Raw genomic sequence first — 19128 nt, 5'->3', positions numbered from 1 at the left:
GGCTGGTGGGCAGCGCGGTGGGTGCCGGCACTGAAAGACCTTCCCCGGCTGGAGGTGTCGGTACTTGGGCAGGGGCAGTTTGTCTTCTCCCCAGGAAAGGTGCAGAGCTTTGGGGTTCCCGTGTGCCAGATGCACAGAAGCCATCTGACAGCGGACGGCTGCGGTGAGGTGGGGTCCCCTGGCTCTGAGGGGGGCTTTGTCCTGGCAAACAGCAGTGAAACGTGGTTTGGCTCCCATGGTGACCCACGTATGGGCGTCCTCTGCTGCGGGAGAGGGTTTGGTCTGTTGCTTTATTTGCCTTATTACAAGGGGGGTTAGGTCACCTCAGGCTCACTTCTGAGCTCAGTCTCCTTCCCAGCTGCGCTCTGCTGGGAAGAGCCGCTGATATCCCAGGGCTCGAATACGGCGTCGCTCTGGCTAAACAGACCAACCTCCCTCTCCATCTGTAACACGTGTGGGCGATGATGGAGGCTGGAGGGAGCTGAGAGGGGACGGCATCTCCCCCAAGGCTGCTCCAGGGTCCACTGGCTTCCACACAAGGAGCAAATTCTGGGAAAGAGGAGAAGCCGTCTCCTTCCCCGGGAGCTGTCAGGTCTGAGGATCCCCAGGCTTCTTATTTTCCTCAGTTTGGCTATATGCCGTGGTAAGGTTTCAGCTTTTTTTCCTTGAGACTATTCAACAGCTTAGATGCTCTTCCTCTGTTAATCAGCCTAACTTCTTATTTTATCCCATTACTTTCTAATTATTCTCCCTTGTGGTTCCCTAAATAAATCCTCCCTTGTCTTGGTGTTTACTCCTTCCAGGTATTTCAGCCTGCTGCATCAGTCCGGCACAGCTCGCAGCATCCTCTCCCTTCCCCTCTTTCCTTTGTCTCTCTTCCCCCCTGGTCCTGACCCATCCGTCCCCGGGATGGGAACCTGGTGGTGGGAGCCAGTGTGGAGGCACAGTCCCCTCCCTGCTCTGGCTCCCTCCTGATGCCGGCTAGCAGTGTGCCCACTGCCTGCTCCCCTGTGGTGTTACTGGCTTACTGGTCTCAAAACTCCCTGCTGTGCCCACCGTGGTTAGCTGGTGGCCCCTGAAAAGCAACCTTGCTGGCTTCTGCCTGCTCTCGGTCCCCTCCTGTCCCTGTGGCCGGTCCTTCGCTCAGCCTGTGGCAGCGGCAGAGGCATCTGATCGCTGACAAAGATCTATAGTGATGACTTCTGCAGTCGTGCTCAGCGCGGTGGTGATTAGCATCGCCCTTGGCTCATCTTCCTGACTGCTTTGCACGTTCTTGGCTTGGGCAGAATGATTTGAACTAATTTTTTTTTCCAGTAAGGATGGGTGGTTGTTAAAGGCTCGACTGAAGTTCAGTGATGATGTTGCTGTTTCACCTGCCCTAACTACGCTGACGGCGGTGTGCACTTGAAAAGAACTCAGGTCTTGACATTTCTCGGATGCTTTTTCATCTTCACACACCTCCAGCTGTCAGCTTTGGAGTGGCGTTGGGAAGATGTTAACGAAAGCAGCAGGGCCTTTATGTGTCCTGACTTTTCTGTGCTGGGGATGACAGCAGCTGCTTGAGCTGGAGACTTTGCAGCATCTTTCATGGGTTTTTTGTTCCTAATTTACTATCTGACCCATTGGGGTAACTCGGTCTGGCTTCGGAATGGAGATAGCCCAGCTCTGGCAGGACGCAGCGTGGCTGAGCTTTGCTCCAGCATCGCTCCTCTCCCCCAGGCATCAAGCAGCCAGGAGGGGTCGAACCACTGGATCCCCGGCTGAGCCACCACCGCCACCCGTACTGACGGGGCTGCCAGGACCGGGCTCCCCATCCCCAGCATTGCTGCTTCCCTGGACCAGGCAGGAGCCCTCGCTCCGCTGGCTCCTGTCCCTGAGCCGCGGCAGCGTCTTAAACCAAACCCTCTGCCCGGCTGCGCCCAGCGCCGCCGCGTGCTGACATTGCTAATTAGGTCAGCGGCTCCCGGTGAATTGGAAGTGGATGCGTTCGGGAGGCGGCGGGGGGAGGATGGGGGAGTTATTTGAGGCCTCTCCAACCTAGAAACCCAGAAAAGGTTTCTGGAGCTGTTGGGTGGCTCTAGCGCGTGCTCTGGCTTTTGGCATGGCTGTGACCACCGCGAGCACCGCCCCGGCCGGCTCCCTGCCCCTTCGGGTGCTTGGGTCACAAATGTTGGTTTGGATTTGGTTTTTGGGGGTTTTTTTCCCCTCCTTTAAACTGGGCATCTTATTTATATGGTGCTTAAAATCTGAATTTGAAGCTGACAGCTGAAATCAGTGTCTGAATTAAAAATGCAGCACTTGTGCAGTACATGCTTGTCGGTGAGGTCTTGGGGAGGGTGATGCTGAGCCGCAGAGCCCGAGGCCGGCAGGGAGGCACCTTCCCCTGGCCCTTATGCTGCTTGTCAGGTCGTGCCAAGCTGAGAAATGTGCTTGGCCAGTGTTCAAAATGCAGGATGGCTGCGGGATGCCTCCCATCCCCGGGGAAAGGAGCCGTGAGCCCGACGAGCACCTCTCGCCCGTGAAAGGCAGTGCTGCTCCTTGGCATACCGTAGTGAGATCTTACAGCGTGCTTTGTGTGTTATGTCTCTTTTTCCTGTGCATCTGACATCTTTAACAAGGCTTTTATTTAAATTGTCTTTCTATGCATTATTTGAAAGCCTATTGTCAGTTCGAGCAAATCCAAAATGAAAACGACCTAGTGAACAAGGAGTGTTGCTCGCCATTTTGTAATGTAATAACGTGTAAAAATCAAGGCTCTGAATAAATCAATGGCACATCAGGCATATTTACATAAAGTATATAAAGCGCTGAGAATACTAAATTTAGAGCACAGGCTCTCCGCTTGCGAATCGACATGTTCTAACTGGCTGCAGCCGTTAAGACAAGCCTTTCTTTAGCGAAATAATTAAAAGTATGCTTGCAAAACAAGATCGAAATCAGGGATGTAAATAAGGCTTTGAGTATTTAAATCATGATTAAAGCTAAAAACCTAACATTGTGAAGATGAGGAAGATGTTCCCTGGGTTGCGGTTGACGGTGTGTTCAGGACTCGAGCTGGATCTCACCCACCCCCGTACCTGGGGCACGGCTGCGTCTGACCTGGGGAAACCTGGATCACGGCGGGATGGTCCTTGTGCCACTGAACTAAATTACCCGGCGGTGGACTCGTTTCACTCCTCACCTTCCCGTTCCTGATGGCCCAGTTAGTAAATTAAGCAGGATGGGTGTCGGGGGCTGCTCTCACTCCTGCTATTTCAGGTGCTGTCAGGGTTGGGTTTCCTTCCAGAAACAGGGCTCTGCAGCGGGGGAGGGAGCGTTGTCCCGCTGCTTCCCTCGGGAGAGAAGGGAAGGAAACTTTCCTTAGTGGTGTGGTGTGGGGACAGCAGGGCTCGATCCATCCCGGGCATCGCAGGGCTGCGATGGAGGAGCTGGGGCACCAGACCTTGTGGGAGCTGGGGGCTCCCCAGCCGTCCTTCCCCCCTGGCTCCCCATCACTGCTGCCGGGCTGATGCCTCTGGGCTCTGTCCCTGCGCTGCTCCCAGGGCTAATAATACCCGGGAGGAGGTGGCATGCTGCCGGCAGCGCCGCTGTCCCAAGCCCACTCCGGGGAGCGATGCTCTCCCCACTCCCACCGAGCGTGTCCTCCCACGGCCGCCTGCTCCTGCCCCCCAGCACGTGCCCGGGGCTGCTGCCGCTCTTCCCGGTGCCTCTATGCCCGCTGCTGGCCCAGCCTGGCTGCCCGCTGGCTTCCCCAGTGCCCTCCCCTGTGTCCCCACCAGCCCCCGTCTGACTCAGCTCTCCCTGCGGCTTCGCTTGGGGGTGATGCAAATACCTCCAGTGCTTCTGCGCCCAGTGACATGAGCTCGGTTGCCTGCCTTTATTTCTGTTCCTAAACACAGGTGTTTGCTCTGGATTTTCTCATTTGGGGGCGAAAAAAATTCTCCTTGAAACAGGGTGGTTGGTTGCAAACTGGGTTTTTACCCATTTCTCACCGACCCCCCTTTACCCCACCTGTGTTGGTGCAGGTGGGGAGACCCAAAACCTTGCTGGGTCCAGCAAAAGCTCTGTGCAGGGTTTGCTTTCAAAGGAGGATGCTCTGAACAGGGTGGGAGCAGCAGGAGCTCCAGCTCTGAAATAAGCCCCCTTTGAAGTCTAGGATGTCACTTCATCTTGCTGCTTTTGTTGAGGTTTGTTCCATTTTGTGAGTCTGCTAATAAATATTGTAGCACGCTAAAAATAACTGTTAAACAAGAAGCAAGAAGTAAAGCTGCTTTGGGCCCTGAATTTCCAGTTTAATTCCCTTCTCAGGGCAGCTCAGACTTCCTAAAACAGGTTTAGCGGTGCCTGGGCTGGGCGGTTGGTTGTGGCTTCTCAGCGTGGTGCTGCCGTCCCAGGGAAGAGCTGGTGGCGAGGAGGTGTTGCCGGGAAGGACAACGATGGGCGAGAGAGATGCTCCTCTTAAAGGTTTGGTGGCTGCTCTCCCAGTGCCACAGCAAGAGTGGAAGCTCCCTGCAGAGGGGCTGGGAGCATCCCGAGAGGATTGAAGCAGGAGAAGGTGGCTGGGTCAGGGAGCTGGGGCCATCTCATGCCCTCTGTGCCCAGGGATGCTGATGGTGTGGCTGAGCCGCAGCCCTGCGGTGCCGGGCGTTGCTCTGAGGCCCTCCCAGGTGCCACGTTTGCACCCTGTGGGCCAGCCCGAGCGGCCGGGTTACTCCAGCCCAGCCCCGTGTGCCGTTTCCATGCCCCGTATGGCAAAGCCCTGCGTTTCACAGCCCTGCTGGCAGAAGTCACGCAGGTAGAGCAGGACTCCGTGCCAACAGAGTGCCTCCCTCTGCTGTGCCAGCCTGCTGCCCTGCCCTGGCACCGTCCCCATGTCCCCCCGCACCGCTCGCCGTGCGGCTGGGTGGCACAAGCAAACTGAAAGCGCTGCCGGTAGCGTCAGCCTTGCCGATGGCTGCGTGTGGCGGTGGGGTCATCCTCGCAGGCAGCGCTGGGCACAAGCCGCGCTTCGGCAAAGCCGCCGGCAGCAGAGGAGGTGGTGTTCAGCCTGCGCTGGGCTCCGCGGTGGTTCGTGTGCCGCGGTGCCCGGCAGCGGTTGAGCAGGGCGCCACTACCAGCCCTTGGGCGATGGGGGCGATTTCCTCTGCTGCCAGGGCGACTGCCTCGGTGGGGCTCGGGCGCCCGTTTGGTGAGAGGGCGGCAGCACGCGGCACAGCTCGTCCCGCCGCCCGCGCGGCTGCCGGCCCCCGCGCTGAGTCAGCGCCTCTGCGTAGGGGCGCTCCGATGAGTAAGGGCGGGTTGGAGGGGACGCGCAGGCACATGTGTGTGTGTCCTGGGCTTGGGGGGCAGGGGGAGGTCCTGAGGGCGCCCTGCCCTGCTGACCCCCCTTCAACAGCCGCACTGTCGACCCCTCTCCGGAGGGTGCCGCAGCATCCCCCTCCCCTGCGCGCAGAGGGGCAGGCGCTCAGTGGGCCAAGCGGGGAAGGCAGCCACCTCTCTGCGTCTCTTCCTGTTCCAGTACATCGAAGCCATCAGCAACAAGCAAGGCGAGCTGGAAAACTACGTCTCTGATGGCTACAAGACGGCGCTCACAGAAGAGAGGAGACGGTTCTGCTTCCTGGTAGAGAAACAGTGCGCGGTAGCGAAGAGCGCCATCACCTACCACGCCAAGGTGAGTCGGCTCCACCAGAGCCACCGCTCTGCCGCCGTGCTCCCCCCGGACGCTGGGCTCATCTCCTGAAAGCCGCAGCTGGTGGCAGCCCCTGCGGCTCGGGGGGGCAGTGGTGGTGGGGATATACCAGTGGGTGACCCCCGGGCAAGGTGCCCTGGGAGCCACGGGTGCTGCAGGGCTGTCCTGGGGCTGTCCTGCCCTCCCGGCTGCACCCCGAGGGGGCCCGTCTCCCGTGGGCGCTGCTCTGCATTTCAAAGCAGCTTCTGGCTGCGCAGGATAGACTGGTCCAGCTGGGGTTTGGGAGTGCCAACGTGGCGGTGCCGGTGGCAGAGCCTGGCAGCGTATCCCGCCGTCTGGCTCAGCCGGGTGGTGCCGGCCGCTCTGCAGCGTGCAGGAGGTGGATGGGGCTCAGTTCATCTCTCCCGCACATCGTGGTCACCGAGGTCTGAGGGCTCTGCCCTGGTAGAGGCTGGTCGGGTTCCTCCCTGCGTCAGCTCGTGGTTTGGCAAAGCAGCGACGTTCCTGCTCAGAGTCGGAGCAGCGCTGCCTGCCTGGCAAGGCTCGCTCTGGCCCTCGCCTTGCCCCCTGCCCTTGGCAAAGTGGGGATTCAACCAGAGGTTAAACTGCTGCTCCAAACCCCCTCTCGCCCGTTCCCAGGCAGCCCATGTCCAGGGGCTGGAGCTGCTGCCTGCCAGCCTGGGGAGCAGCATCCCCCTGCGCTGGTCCAGAGCGGAATCCATCCAGACGAGGGCTGGGAACATCGGCGCTGCTTCCACAGCCTCGTGCTCCCATTCCGGTTGTTCCCCACCGCCACCCCCCGGCGCTCACAGCACCCATCTGTCACTGCCGCGCTTGGCACCAGGGAGCAGGAGGAGTTTGGATTAGTCAGCATTGTCCTCGCACCACGGGCTGGATCGATGCTTGGCATATGTGAACCCTTCCTGTAGTGCGGGGGGGGGGGGGAAGTGTCCCCCCCAGGGATGTGGGGAGGTCAGCAGGCACTAGGGTGCCGGCACCCACAGCGTGGCTGCGGCACGGTGAAACCAGGAACTTCTTTCGGCGGCACATGGAGGGTGGTTTTGCAAGAGGCGCTCTGCAGGTGGCTCATCCAGAGCGCGGTGGGTGTATGTGTGACGTGGGCGCCCGGCCATGCACCAGCCTGGCAGCCGGCGTGGGCCTTGCCGGCTAAAAATGCCATCCCACTGCTGCCTGCGGCTCCCGGGGGATGCTGGCAGCAGCCGCAGTCTGGGTGGCGAGGCCGTGCCTCGCCTGGAGCCGGTGGCCGATAGTGGGGAAAAGTCCGGGAACTCTGAAATTGGCTTGAAGGTGTTTTTTGGTATGTGGGGTCAGAGTTGTCTCCAGGTGAGACCGGTCAAGATGCCGTGCAGAGGCGTCAGGTCACCCTGTGCCGTGGGTGAGCTGGCTGTGGGGCTTACCAGAGCCACCACTCCTGGCGTTTGGGTGGCTGGGGGTCTGCGTGGTGCTTGGCTGGGGAATGACCTCGGGGTGGGTTGGGACATCTCCTCCCTCGGAGAGCCACGCGATGGGATGCTCACTCACACGGCACGAGTGTGTTACCTGAATAAGGGCAAGTTTTTCTTCCCCCTTGGCTGGGAGCACGGCAGTGGGGGGCTGCCCATCCTGCCCACAGCCAGGACATGGCGGTTTAGCTGCGGGGTGGTGGGGCCAGAGGCTTTTGGGGCTGAGCAGCCCTAAGCGTGACGCTTATCCCTCAGGACCTGGGCAGCAGCACAGAGCACAACTGTGCGCTGCACATCCTGTGCCCCAGCCTTTGCTCACGTTTTCTTTCTCCACTCGGTTGAGCAGTGCTGTTCCCTGAGGAGCACAGCACCCTGCCCAGCTCCCTACAGCCCCTCTGCTCCTGGAGCTGCCCTGCGCAGGGTATCTTGGGATAAGCTGGGAGGATGAATTACCTTTTCCTTCCCTCCTTTCCATTTTTTATGACACCTTCCTGGGTCAGCTGGTTTCAGAGCCTGGAAGCCGCCGTGTTTTCTCTCATCCATGCCACACACAGAGGAGCTGATCAATCTTGCAGCCAGGATCAGGCCAGCGCCGGACCCGTGCAGCGCTGCCCAGGGTGGGGTGCAGAGCTGGGTGGTTTCCCCTGCACCCCTGCGCCCTCACACCTCGTTTTTCTCTGTCGCAGGGGAAGGAGATGCTGACGCAGAAGCTGCCTCTGTGGCAGCAGTCCTGCTCGGATCCCAACAAGATCCCGGACCGCGCTATACAGCTGATGCAGCAGATGGCTGCCAGCAGCAATGGCACCATTATGCCCAGCCCTCTGTCTACATCCAAATCCAACCTCATCATCTCTGACCCCATCCCTGGTGCCAAACCTCTCCCTGTCCCCCCGGAGCTGGCACCTTTTGTAGGAGTAAGTATTTCCGTGGTGGAAGTTGTCCTGCCCTTCTGAGCAAAGCCGGAGGGACGAGCCCGGGCCAGTGTCACCGTTGTCCTCAGCAAGTTTCCTCTTGATGGACGGTCATTGGTGTGCAGGGATGGACGGCGCCGCCCTGGGATGCGGGGAGGAGCCTGGCATGGGGACGGGCAGCCTGTCCCATCCCATTGTGCCCACGTTGCTGAGCTCCAGAGGGGCAGGGGCTCCTGGGGGGGTGGTTTGGGGAACCCATGAGCTGGACTCACCCAGCCAGGCTGGTGCCAGAGCTGTGGGGCTCAACCGAGGTACCCCAGTAACTGCAGGAGAAGGTGCTTGGAGGGACCCCTGGGCTGAAAGACCCTTCAGAAAAGGGTCTCCCCCTGGATGTGGGGGCACAAACTGAGCAATAGAGCTCAGGAGGGATTTATTGTGTGCAAGGCAGCTTGGAGCAGTAAAATACCACAGAGGTGACCACGCTGCTCCCACCACCCAGAGCAGTTTGCAGGGAACTAAACCCAACAGGCTGAAGCTCTGGTCTGCTGTGAGCCACCTTCCCTCGAGCTGCGTCCCGCTGCAGAAGCTGCAGTGGGATACCCTAATGAAGACGTTCCCCGTCTTCCCCCCCCCCGCCCCCCTCTCCTCTCTCCATAGCGCATGTCGGCGCAGGAGGCCATGCCGGTGATGAACGGAGTCTCAGGCCCAGACAGTGACGGGTACAACCACTGGTCTGAGATGAAGCCAGCACAGCCCAAATCTTTATCTCCTCCCCAGCCTCAGAAGCAGCTGAGTGACTCTTACTCCAATACACTCCCAGTTCGCAAAAACGTGCCACCGAAAAACAGCTACGTGTCAGGTGAGGCTCTGTCCTCCCCGTCCTGCGCTGCGGGTGCTGCTGGGGTGCCGTGGCGCAGGCTGCGCTGGGCGGTGCTCACGGGGAGCAGTCAGCCGGGGCCAGCCGCAGCCGCGGTGAGGAGGGTCTTTGGGGATGCTGGAGGTGGCGGCACAGTGAGCGGCAGCATCCCATCAGCGTCAAGTGCTGCTCCTTCCTCTGGACCTGGGGTTAGGAAATGAGCAGAGCTGGGCTGGGTGGGTTTTGGCCAACAGACAGCGTTTCCAGGAGGAAAATCTTGAAGAATCTCACTGCTCCCTTTGCCATCACTGGTGGGTGATGCCGAGAGCGGTGGCCAGATGCTGCCTGAGATCCTGCTCGTTAAGGGGGAAAGTGCGAGTCACACTGAAGATTTTATTGGCACTTGGGGTAAAAGAAGTGAGGTTAGGGACCTGTCCTGCCCCTAGTTGTGCCAGGCTGTGCCTGGGCTTGGCCGCAGGGTGAAGGACTCGGGGCACTCGTTGGTCTCTGTCTTCCACCAGCCGAAAACAAGACACTGCCGCGCTCCAGCTCCATGGCCGCAGGGCTCGAGAGGAACGGCAGGACAAGGGTGCAGGCCATTTTCTCTCATGCTGCTGGAGATAACAGCACCCTCCTGAGCTTCAAGGAGGGTGACCTGATCACGCTGCTGGTTCCAGAGGCGAGGGATGGCTGGCACTATGGAGAGAGCGAGAAAACAAAGATGTGAGTGCCGTGGCCGTGCCCGTGAACCGCTGCACCCCGGGTGCAGCCTCTCCTGGATCCTTTGTGAATAAATGTGAGTTTGGCTTCATCCCCTGCCTTTGCTTTTCAGGAGGGGCTGGTTTCCTTTCTCCTACACACGGGTCCTTGACAGCGACGGCAGCGAGCGGGTCCACGCAAGGTAGGAGCATCGCGCAGGTGCCGTGGCGAGCGCCCCTTCTAGGGCAGCTTCATGAGCTCGGGAGGGGAATACTCCTTTTCCCTTGGACATGATGCACATCGTTAGGAATAATTCCCAGCATGGGCAGGTGGTGGCTGGCTCGGAGGGGTCTTTTTGGCCATGGGGTCCCCTGCCATGGGTGGATGGGCAGCCTGGGGGGTCTCGGCTTGGGGTAGGCTGGTGCTGATGGCTCTGCTGTGGGTCCCCCCCTCACCCAGCCTGCAGCAAGGGAAGAGCAGCAGCACTGGCAACTTGCTGGACAAGGACGACATCGCCATCCCACCGCCCGACTACGGCATGGCCTCCCAAGCCTTCCCGACGCAAGGCGTCAACACCTTCAAGCAGAGGCCGTACAGCGTGGCCGTGCCTGCCTTCTCCCAGGTGAGCCCGGGGGGCAGCGGGGGTTTCTCCCACATTGAGGGGGGACTTCTTATAAACGGGAGACACGCGAGCAAAGCGTTTAGCCCCTGCTGGAGCCCGCCACGTGGCGGCCCGGGTGTCTGCGGCGTCTCCTGTGTCTTTAAAGCAGAAGGATGGAATGTGTTAAAGCATCTTCTCAGTCTTGGCGTGGTGCAGACTGCGCGGAGGTGGAGGAGGGCCGCTCTCCAACCTGTGTTCGTTGTTTGTAGGACTACCTAATGCCCTATGGTTGTGCAATTAAAGACTATTCCAGTGGCCTCTGCCAACCACCCTCCGCTCACTACAAGCCTTACGCTAGGTCGACAGCTGTAAGTCCGAACGCACGCAATGTTTCCCTTGGGATTTACGGGCAGTTGGCTGTTTTTGCCCAGCAACCCGTGTGCCTTGCCCGGGGCCCCATCTCCTGCCGAACATCTCTCCTGGGGAGAAGGGATGGGGACGCAGGGAGGCGGCAGGAGAGGAGAGCACCGGGTGGAGAGGATGGGCCGGTTTGGCTCGCCTGGGCGGAGCGGGCAAGGCACAGGGAGCGAATGGCACAAAACGGCACCGTAAACCCCCAAAGGACAACACTTGCCGACTCCATGGGAGCCTCCCACCAGAAACAGGCTGTTCGCAGGCAGCTGGAAGCGTTTTCTCTGGCACGTGCCAATTCAAGCCGGTGATGGTCCTGTGGGAACGCTGGGGTGAGCGTGCGGGGCTGGGGCAGACCCCGGCGAGGGCGCTGGTGGTTGTCCAAGATGTGCTCAGGGCTTCTTGACCAACACGTTAGGAAGGATGGGTGTGTGGATGAGATCAGCTGAACGCAGGAGCTGCTGGCATGGTGGGGCTTCCCTGCCAGAGTAAGCGTGGTGGGATGAGCCACGTTGGCTTCCCCAGAGCGCTTGGCACGTGCCAGCAGCCAGGGAGAGGATGAGGAGGGGGAGAGGTGGCCATGCAGCACCCGACCCTTCAGCAGGGCGCTCCAGAGAGGCGGCAGCTCCAGCCCTCTCTGCAGGGGATGGGACAGAAGCGCAGGACCCACTTCTTGCTGTTTGCTGGGTTTTCCCAGCAGGGTTTGCTGCTGGATGTGGTGTTTTTTGATTGGGAGTGTTCCTGGGGTGGTGGGAATGCAGGTCTCCGATCTCTGGTGCGTGGCCAGCTCGGAGACCAGCAACTCCCACTCATTCCTGGAGTGGCCCCACATTTGTCATGTATCCCAGGGCAGCTCCTCGCCCAAGGACCAGTGTCCTTGAGCCCAGTCCGCAGCTACTTCTCAGACCAGTGCAGTCCTTTCCCACAGCAAAGGCTGTTCAGAACCGGCTGAAGGAGAAAATGGTCCAAACCCCTGTGGGTTTCTGGTGGGAGTTAATACAGACAAACACACCTTTCCACAGAACATTTCGCTGGTGTCTCTCCAACTTGTTCAATCCCTTTTCAAGTGTGTCTCGCCTCGAAAGTGGCCAGAGCTCTGTACCACAGTGGGGCTGGGCAGAGCGGACTGGAGCTCTCCCGGCTGCTGCTTTCCCTTGTCTTGCCAGATGAAGTTCTGCTCCGAAGGGAGCTGTGCAACTTGGCTCCTTGCTGTCTAAATCCCATCCGAACCATCTCCATATCTCCCTTTCCTCTCCAAATGCATTGGCTCTTGGTCCCGATGCACTTTGGTCTGTTTGTGTGACCCTCGCCTCGTTCGTCCCCCGCCCCTCACCGTGCTTCCTCCCCTCCTCTCCGCAGGGTCTCGATGACTACGGGACGAGGTCTGTCAGCAGGTAAGACTTCACCTTCCTGTCATGTTACCTGAAAGTGAAGTGTTGGTTTTTGGCTCCGAGTGAAGCCGTGGTACTGTGTCCCCACAGGGGTCCCTGCACAGGCGCCCCGGGGGCCAGGCGAGGGCTGGGATGGGGCCGTGCGGTGGAGGATGCGGTGCAGGTCTCGTCTGTGAGCGCGGAGGGACCCAGCATCTCCCAAGGAGGGCGTCCTGGGGGCCAGCCCCTGGGTCCCTGACCTCGCACCCCATGTGCTTTGCTGGAGAGAGTCGCGTCTCCCCAGGCTCCTCTCTGGGGCTGGCACCCGGATAGCGAGGCCACGGAGAGCCTGTGCTCTCGGGGTCTTTCTCCGGCACCTTCTCCCGCTCGGCAGCTCCTCTGTCCCCATTCCCTCTGCCTTGGAGCTGCTTTTGGGGATAAACCCCAAACCCACCGCTGCCAGCAAAGCAGTGATGGGCAGGGGTCGAGCTCGCCGCCCCACTTTGCGGCAGGGGCGCTGACACTGGGCCCCGTGGCACCGTGCTGGGGAGCTGGGCTCCTGGGCACGGCGCTGCCTCGCGGTGCGCGCCGGTGGTGCCGGCCACTCTGGCAGTCTCCTGTGCTTTGTTCCGCAGCGGCAGTGGCAGTTTGGTATCAACGGTGTGAGGACACCTTGGCTAGCGGCGGCCCCTTGCTGCTTGGAAGAGCTGTCTGCTTCTTTCCTCCCTTTTTTTTTTTTTTTTTCCTTTCCCCCTTGTTTCTCTTTCTCTATTTCTTTCGGTTTTTAAACTCTTGTGATCTTCAAGGAAACCATGGTGCTTCTCCACCCCTCCCCCGGTGTTCACAGTGCCCTTGTTTCTGAAGCCTTTTCAGAGCAGAAAAACTGCCCATCGGTCTGTGCTCGCTTTGAAGCAGCCTGGATGCAGTTTACACTGTAGTGGGACCCAGTTTTTGTACTCCCGTGTGAATGTTAGCGATGCACTCTCCCTCCTCTGGGGCTGCACGCCAGCCGCCTCGCACGAGCCTGGACAAAACCTCCCAGACTGGAACAAATATGCATGGCCTCTGGTGTCCGTACTGTTACCGAGCATCCGGGATGCCCGTGCCCGGGATGCCGTTCCTGTGGCGGGCAGCAGCCCCGCGCCGCCCCCTCGCCCTGATCCGCTTCCATCCAACCGCCTGTCGCGGTGGCTTTGGGAGAAGCGGATGGCGCAGAGCTCCTGTCCCGGGGAAAGGGCTGCTTCTCGGCTGGGGTCTCGCCAGCCATGGGGCGCAGCGGGCAGCCCCCCTGGAAGGGTTACTCCTGGTTGTTTTATAAATATATATATATATATTTTTTGTAGCAAGGTATTGTTACCTCATGTTAGCGCTGAGGGCTGGTGCGGAGCCGTCCGAGGACGCGCTCGCATCCCTAAACCGGGCTTGAGCGAGGCAGCCCTTCTGCTGTGCCGGGGGCTCGGCACCGCCCAGGGGTCTCCCACCCCGGCGCTGGGTCGGTGCTTGGGGTCCCGTTCCCGCAGCCGAGCCTGGCCGTAGCCCTTCCAGTGCCCGTGGCCGTCTCCACTGCAGAGCTGTACACGCTTTCTTTTTCTGATGTGATTTTTAAAACCTCGTACATTGCCTGTTTACTAGGACATTGCTGGCAATACAGACACACACACGGACGAGTTTTTGTTTTATACACTGGCCTATGGGCATATTGTAACAAGACCCTCCTGCATCGATGTCCTGATTTTGCTAAATATTTTTAACCCAGGATATTTCACACTGAGTGACTGAATGTAGAGGGGGAAAAAACAAAAAAAAAACAAAAAAAAACCCCAACCCAGCCTAGCAAAGCCTGTATGGAGACTGTAAAGTGCTGAAAACCCTTTTTTAAAAGCCAGAGAGAAATGTGCCCTGTACTGAGTTATTGTTTGAATAAAAGTTTTATTTATTGCATTGAGCTGGGCCTCGGTGTCTTTTTCGGCTGCCGTGCCTGCGTGCTGCCCGTCACCGCCTGCATCGCCCATTGCACAGTGCCGTGGCTTTTTTTTTTTTCCCTTCTCCATCCCCTCAGCACCCAAGGGACACCCTGGGGGTCGCCTGCCTGCGCTCAGCCCCTCTGGGCTTTAAACAGCTTTGCTGAGCGGGAGCAGCTAAAACTGTTTAAGGGCCGGGTCCCTCCGCCGTGTGCATCTCAAGGGGATGCCGATGCCGCTTGGTGCATGCCGCAGCTGCGCTTTCCCGGCCTGGCAGCGGTGGGAAAGCGGTGATGGCCGGGGCAGGGGGAAGGAAGCCGCCCCACTCCCTTCCGTAGCCCCCGCCATGCCTGGCTTCTCCCCTCTGCAGGTGGCTCCTGGCTGGCCGTGCCCTTCCTTCCCCTCCTTGCAGGGAGCCGGCGGGCAGCACCAGCAACTCAATAAACACTTTTCCTCCTTTTCCTTCTCTTTTTTTTTTTTTTTTTTTCTTTTTTTTTTTTTCCTTCCTCCTGCTTCCTCTGCCCAGAGGCGCTGTGTGCGGGGCGGCCGCTGGCTCGTAGCCCCCATTCCTCTCCTTAACCAAAACCTTCTGTTCCCATCAAGGGGTCGGAGCGCGTCCCGGTGTCCTCCAACCTGCCTTCTCTTTCCCTTGCAGCCCCGATGTTGAAGTGGCCAGGTTTTGAGGTGCCCCTGCCCGTAGTTAGTAAGTTGATGATTTCGCGGGGCCGAGCCCTGGGTGTGCTGGTGCTGGGCAGTGGGTGACAGCTGCGGGGATGGTGCCACTGCTCTGCTTCCCCCCTTGCACCCGGCTGAGTGCGTCCCCTCCTGTGGTCACCGCTTCTCCCCGTCCCGGTGACGGGAGCTCCCGGTTTAACCGCGCTGCTTCTGCACGGCTCCTCGCACTGCCACTGGGGCCACGCTTCCCCCAGGGACGCTGAGCTGCTGCTCCTGCTGCTTCCCTGCTCCCCATAACCAGCCTCTTTGGTCGTAGGTCTCCGGTGCCGGCTGTCCCACCAGGGCTCAGTTGCTGCATCGCCGTCCCCAGCCCTCTCCTGTGGGACAGAGCAGATCCACACTAATGTCAAGTTTTTTGAGCAGCTTCTCTTGGTTGTAGACCACCCTGGGGATGTGTTTTGGGAGCTGCCTCATCCTAACCCTGGCTATGACTGCCGGGCAGGGATGGAGGAGTTTCCCCAGGAGCTGAAGCCCCCCTTGCTGGCATTGCAGAGCCTGAGAGAGCCCCTTCCCCCTTTCCCTTTGATCCATGAGCTGGTTTTCCCACGGCTGCTGGAGCTGCAGGCTCCCATCCCAATGGCTCTTCTTTGCCAGAACAAAAATAGTTAAATAATAACCCCCGGTGACTCATCAAAGCAACCTTTCCTCTCCCTCCAGTCCTGAGAATCTATTTTGGCATCCTGGGGGGAAAAGTGATCTAAGAATCTGCATTAATTAGGTGGGAAATTAATTAGCCTATTTTTTAAGCGAAAGCCATTTATCTTTTGAGGAAAGCACAAGCGCACTTGGAAAGATGAGGGATAGCAGGGGAGAGGGGCTGGGGGAGGCAGCGAGTGCCCTTCCCGGGGGCCTGGGGGGCACCCAGCCTCTTCCTCCTGCCCCAACCTGCTCGGGTCCAGGCAGAGGCAGCCAGTCACCCCAGGGGCCCCTGACGGGGCTTAGCCCCACGGTCACCTTTGTCTTGCAAACACCTTACCCGCACCCATGGTGGGATGGCAGAGCTGTGCCCGGCTGTGGGACCGGGCTGTGGCAGTGCCAGGGGCTGTGGCACTGCCGGGGGCCGAGCAGGGCTCCCTGCTGCCGGCACACGGCCGTTGCCCTCAAGAAGAGGGTTTGTGCAGCTCCCTGGGGAGGGCTGGAGGCCGAGGCTGGGCTGGGGCTGCAGGGGTGCTCTGTGGCTCCCTTGGCCGCTGTGGCTGGTGCAGGTTTGGACCTAATGGCTCCGGGCAGCTCAGGGTGGCTGTGCACCCCAGGCAGCCAGTGGTACCCCTACAGCTGCCTGCACCCCCTGGGAGTTACCTCCTGTCAGGAGGACACAGAGGGGCCCTCCTCGAGCCGGGTAAGGGTGCTCCCAGTGTCACAGCACCCCACACAGCAGCCCTCATCCCCCATCCCGGCGGCAGGACACGTACAGGCCGGGGCTGCGGGTTTGCAGGTGCCGTGGGCAGCCATGGGCTGGCCACGGAAAGCGTTGCCCTGGTGGCAGAGCGTTGAGGGCAACGGAACAGTGCTGGGGACACCCCAGGTAGGTAAAAGCCCAGGTCAGCCTGGCCACTCGCCGGGCTGGTCTGTGGGAGCTGGGCTGCGCTCCATCCCGTGGCCCAGCCGAGCTCCTCCGGCGCAGCCAGCTCACCCGGCTGCCCTTCCTCTCCCCACACCATTTCTCTTGGATATTGAGCTTCTTCAGCGGCTTCCCAGCCGGCGCAGCACCAACGCTCTGCACGGAGCTGCAAGCTGTGCTCTTGGCCAGGGGGTCCCCATGCATCCCACGGCACAGGGGATGCAGGGAGGGGTACCCCCCTGCTCCCCCATAGCGGCACAGTGCAGAGCCAGGTGGTCTCAGGGTGCTCCTGCATACAGGGACAGCTGGAGCCCAGCCTGGGGGGCTGGAGCAGCTTCTCCAGCCCTGAGCCCTCCCCTTGGCAGCCCCAGCTTTAGGCCTGCTGGAAAGCGAGGTAGGGAAACACCCCGCAAGCAGCAGCCCTCGCCAGCTGATCTCTTCCATCTACGACATCTTTAACTGTGAGAGGAGCAGGGCACAGCTTGGCCCAAGGGCTCCACAGGGCAAAGCAGCTCCAGCTTCACCCCTTCCCAAATGCTGATGAACCCGGGCGGGTGGAGGGGCCAGGGCTGGTTGCTCTGGGCTTGCCAACAGCCCCACTCGGGCTTGGGCTCAGCCCTGGGGGGCACCCAGCGCTGCAGCGAGCAGAGCCACCTCGGCTTTGCAGCAAAAGCTTTCCGGGGGTCTCTCCAGATGGCTGCTTGCTGTGTCGGTGCCCCATCCTCGCAGGTCCTGCTGCCGCCATCCCTCCTGCTCAACTCTGCCTTCCTCTTTCTCTGCAGAAACCCCTTTGCCAACGTCCAGCTGAAGCCAACGGTGACGAACGAACCGCTCGGCTCCACTCATCAGCTGATCCGGGAGCGCTGGTGCCCGTCGTGCCATGCGGCACTCGCCGCCTCCTCCTCGCTGCTGTATGTCCGGCTCTCCAGGACTTCATTTTTTAGGCAGAGTTTATTTAATCCTGCTGCTTTGAAAGCCAAAGGCTAAAGCTCGTGCCCTAGTTCTCTCTTCTCTAGACCCAGCTTATTCCTCTCGGTGGCAGAGGGTTAAACCGCTGCCACGTAGCCTGTCCTCTGCCTGCGCAGAGCCAGCGCCATGGCAGCCCCCCCCCCTGCACCCCCAGCATGTCCCGTAGCCGGATTTGCTTCTAGGCTTAGCAGCAGCTCACCACGGTTGGGAGAACGGCCTCAGCTGGAAATTGCTCTCCAGAGGCGAGCTGCGCTTGGGGCTCACATGGGGTGGAGCAGTGATGGCAGAGGGTAGATGCTCCCCCTGCTCCCCTCAGCCCGGCCCAGAGGGACGCCTGGGACAGGCAGGATAGCTGGGATCCCCCGTGCAAGCCAAGGAGGTGGGTGGGAGCCATAGGCAGCTCCCAGGCTCCTGTGAGACCCTGGCCACCTGCCCTGTGCTCCGCTCGCCCACCGCAGGCTGGAGGCGGGTGGGACGTGGGCAGTGGTGGTACTGGCACTGCAGCCCCCGCCGGGACGGGGACGGGGCTGGCTCCGCTCCCAGAGCTCCTGCAGCGCCAGGGCTCTGTGTACAGGAGGGTATTATGGTACTGCTGTAAAATATAAGCTAGAAAAAAAAAATACTTTTGGAGGTGAGGGCTCTGTTTAAGCGTGCCTTGGGGTGCCCGGGGCCACAGGGTGCCTGGTGGTTGAAGGGTGCTCCCCTCAAACAGGCTCTCACCGTCCAGACCTCTTGCTTGGCTGTTTGCTCTTCCTCTATTACTAGGGCTGCATGAGAGAGAGAGATAGATACAGATTAAAATATACATATATATATATATATACACATATATATATACACACACACACTTGCTAAGGTTGTTGCTGAGGTGTGTGCCCATGAGCGAGCTGGCTCCTGGCTCATTCCCACAGCTCCCAGAGCCGAGCCAGCACGAGGATCGCACCCCTGCTGCGGGCATGGGGAGAAGGGGAGCTCTGGGCAGGACCCACGTCCTCCCGCGGGCGAGCGGTGGCGTGGCGTGCCAGCCAGCGCCCTCGGAGGTTTTTGCCTTTTCTGTTGTGTTTCGTCATTTTGCACTTCTCCATCGCTCAGCACCGCGGCCCGTTCAGCCGGTGCGTCGCTGAGCGCGGAGAGCCCCGGGCGCTGCGGGTTTCCGTGCTGGCAGGGCTCGTTCCCAGTCAAGACGCGATGGCTCATCGCTGCCGGGTCCCCTCCGATGTTTTTTTTTTTGCAGCTCCGCCGCAGAAAAGCGGCTTCTCCCGCCACCGCCCAGGCTCTGGCTGCGCACAAGGGCTGGGGGGTTTTCAGGTCCATGTGCCGCTTCTTCCTCTCCTGGGGCTGGAGCAGATGGGTGGGGGGGGCCGGACAGGGCAGGGGTGAGGGGAAAGGCTCTGCTGGGGTGCAGGGTGGTGGGTGGGAGAGGGTTGGGGGGGCTCCCAGCCCAGGGTGGGGGCACGCTTGGGGTCCACTTGGCCACCGGACCAGCGTTTGTCCTCTTCCAGCCCTGTGCCAGGGGCTGCTGTGCCCCCCAGGGACCCCCCGGGCAGCCACCCCAGGCTCCAGCCAGCCCCGTGGGGCTTCGCTGCACCTCCTGGCTTGGTGGAACCTGCAAGATGTAACCTGAAATAATTTTTATGAGAAAAAGTAATTTATGAGCAATAAAATCCCCTCCCACCCCGCAGTGTTTTCCCTTGGCCAGAGGCCACCCGCCTGGCCCCGGAGCATCCCTGGTCTCCAGCCCCCAGTCCCAGCCCCGGCCTGATGCGCAGCGCTGCCTGCGTGCCGGGCAATGATCTGGGCAAGAAACGGCTTAAGATATTTTAAAAACTTTATTATTGGCCCGATGATATTTGACACACATGCTGGGAGCTGTATGGAAATCAGCACTGATAAAAAATACAA

At 60.1% G+C, this 19128-nt stretch overlaps 2 protein-coding genes across 2 annotated transcripts in view; one reads left to right on the top strand and one right to left on the bottom strand.

The window, feature by feature from the left end:
- Positions 1 to 17110, top strand: part of BAIAP2 (BAR/IMD domain containing adaptor protein 2) — a 46453-nt gene extending 29343 nt beyond the window's left edge. The window contains 9 exon segments of the mRNA XM_086473404.1: positions 5519 to 5671; positions 7839 to 8066; positions 8721 to 8922; positions 9441 to 9642; positions 9752 to 9820; positions 10078 to 10240; positions 11990 to 12024; positions 17040 to 17085; positions 17087 to 17110. Of these exon segments, the coding sequence (XP_086329530.1) occupies positions 5519 to 5671; positions 7839 to 8066; positions 8721 to 8922; positions 9441 to 9642; positions 9752 to 9820; positions 10078 to 10240; positions 11990 to 12024; positions 17040 to 17085; positions 17087 to 17110 (1122 nt within the window).
- A 300-nt stretch (positions 17111 to 17410) lies between these two features.
- The window catches only part of LMTK1 (lemur tail kinase 1), a 9812-nt gene continuing 8094 nt past the window's right edge, over positions 17411 to 19128 (bottom strand). The window contains 2 exon segments of the mRNA XM_086473837.1: positions 17411 to 17560; positions 17947 to 17993. Coding sequence (XP_086329963.1) covers positions 17411 to 17560; positions 17947 to 17993 — 197 coding nt within the window.

The sequence above is a fragment of the Leptosomus discolor genome, chromosome 15 (genome assembly GCF_034619465.1).
Source record: "Leptosomus discolor isolate bLepDis1 chromosome 15, bLepDis1.hap2, whole genome shotgun sequence".
Lineage (NCBI taxonomy): Eukaryota > Metazoa > Chordata > Aves > Leptosomiformes > Leptosomidae > Leptosomus > Leptosomus discolor.
This window is presented reverse-complemented; position numbering and strand designations above follow the sequence as displayed.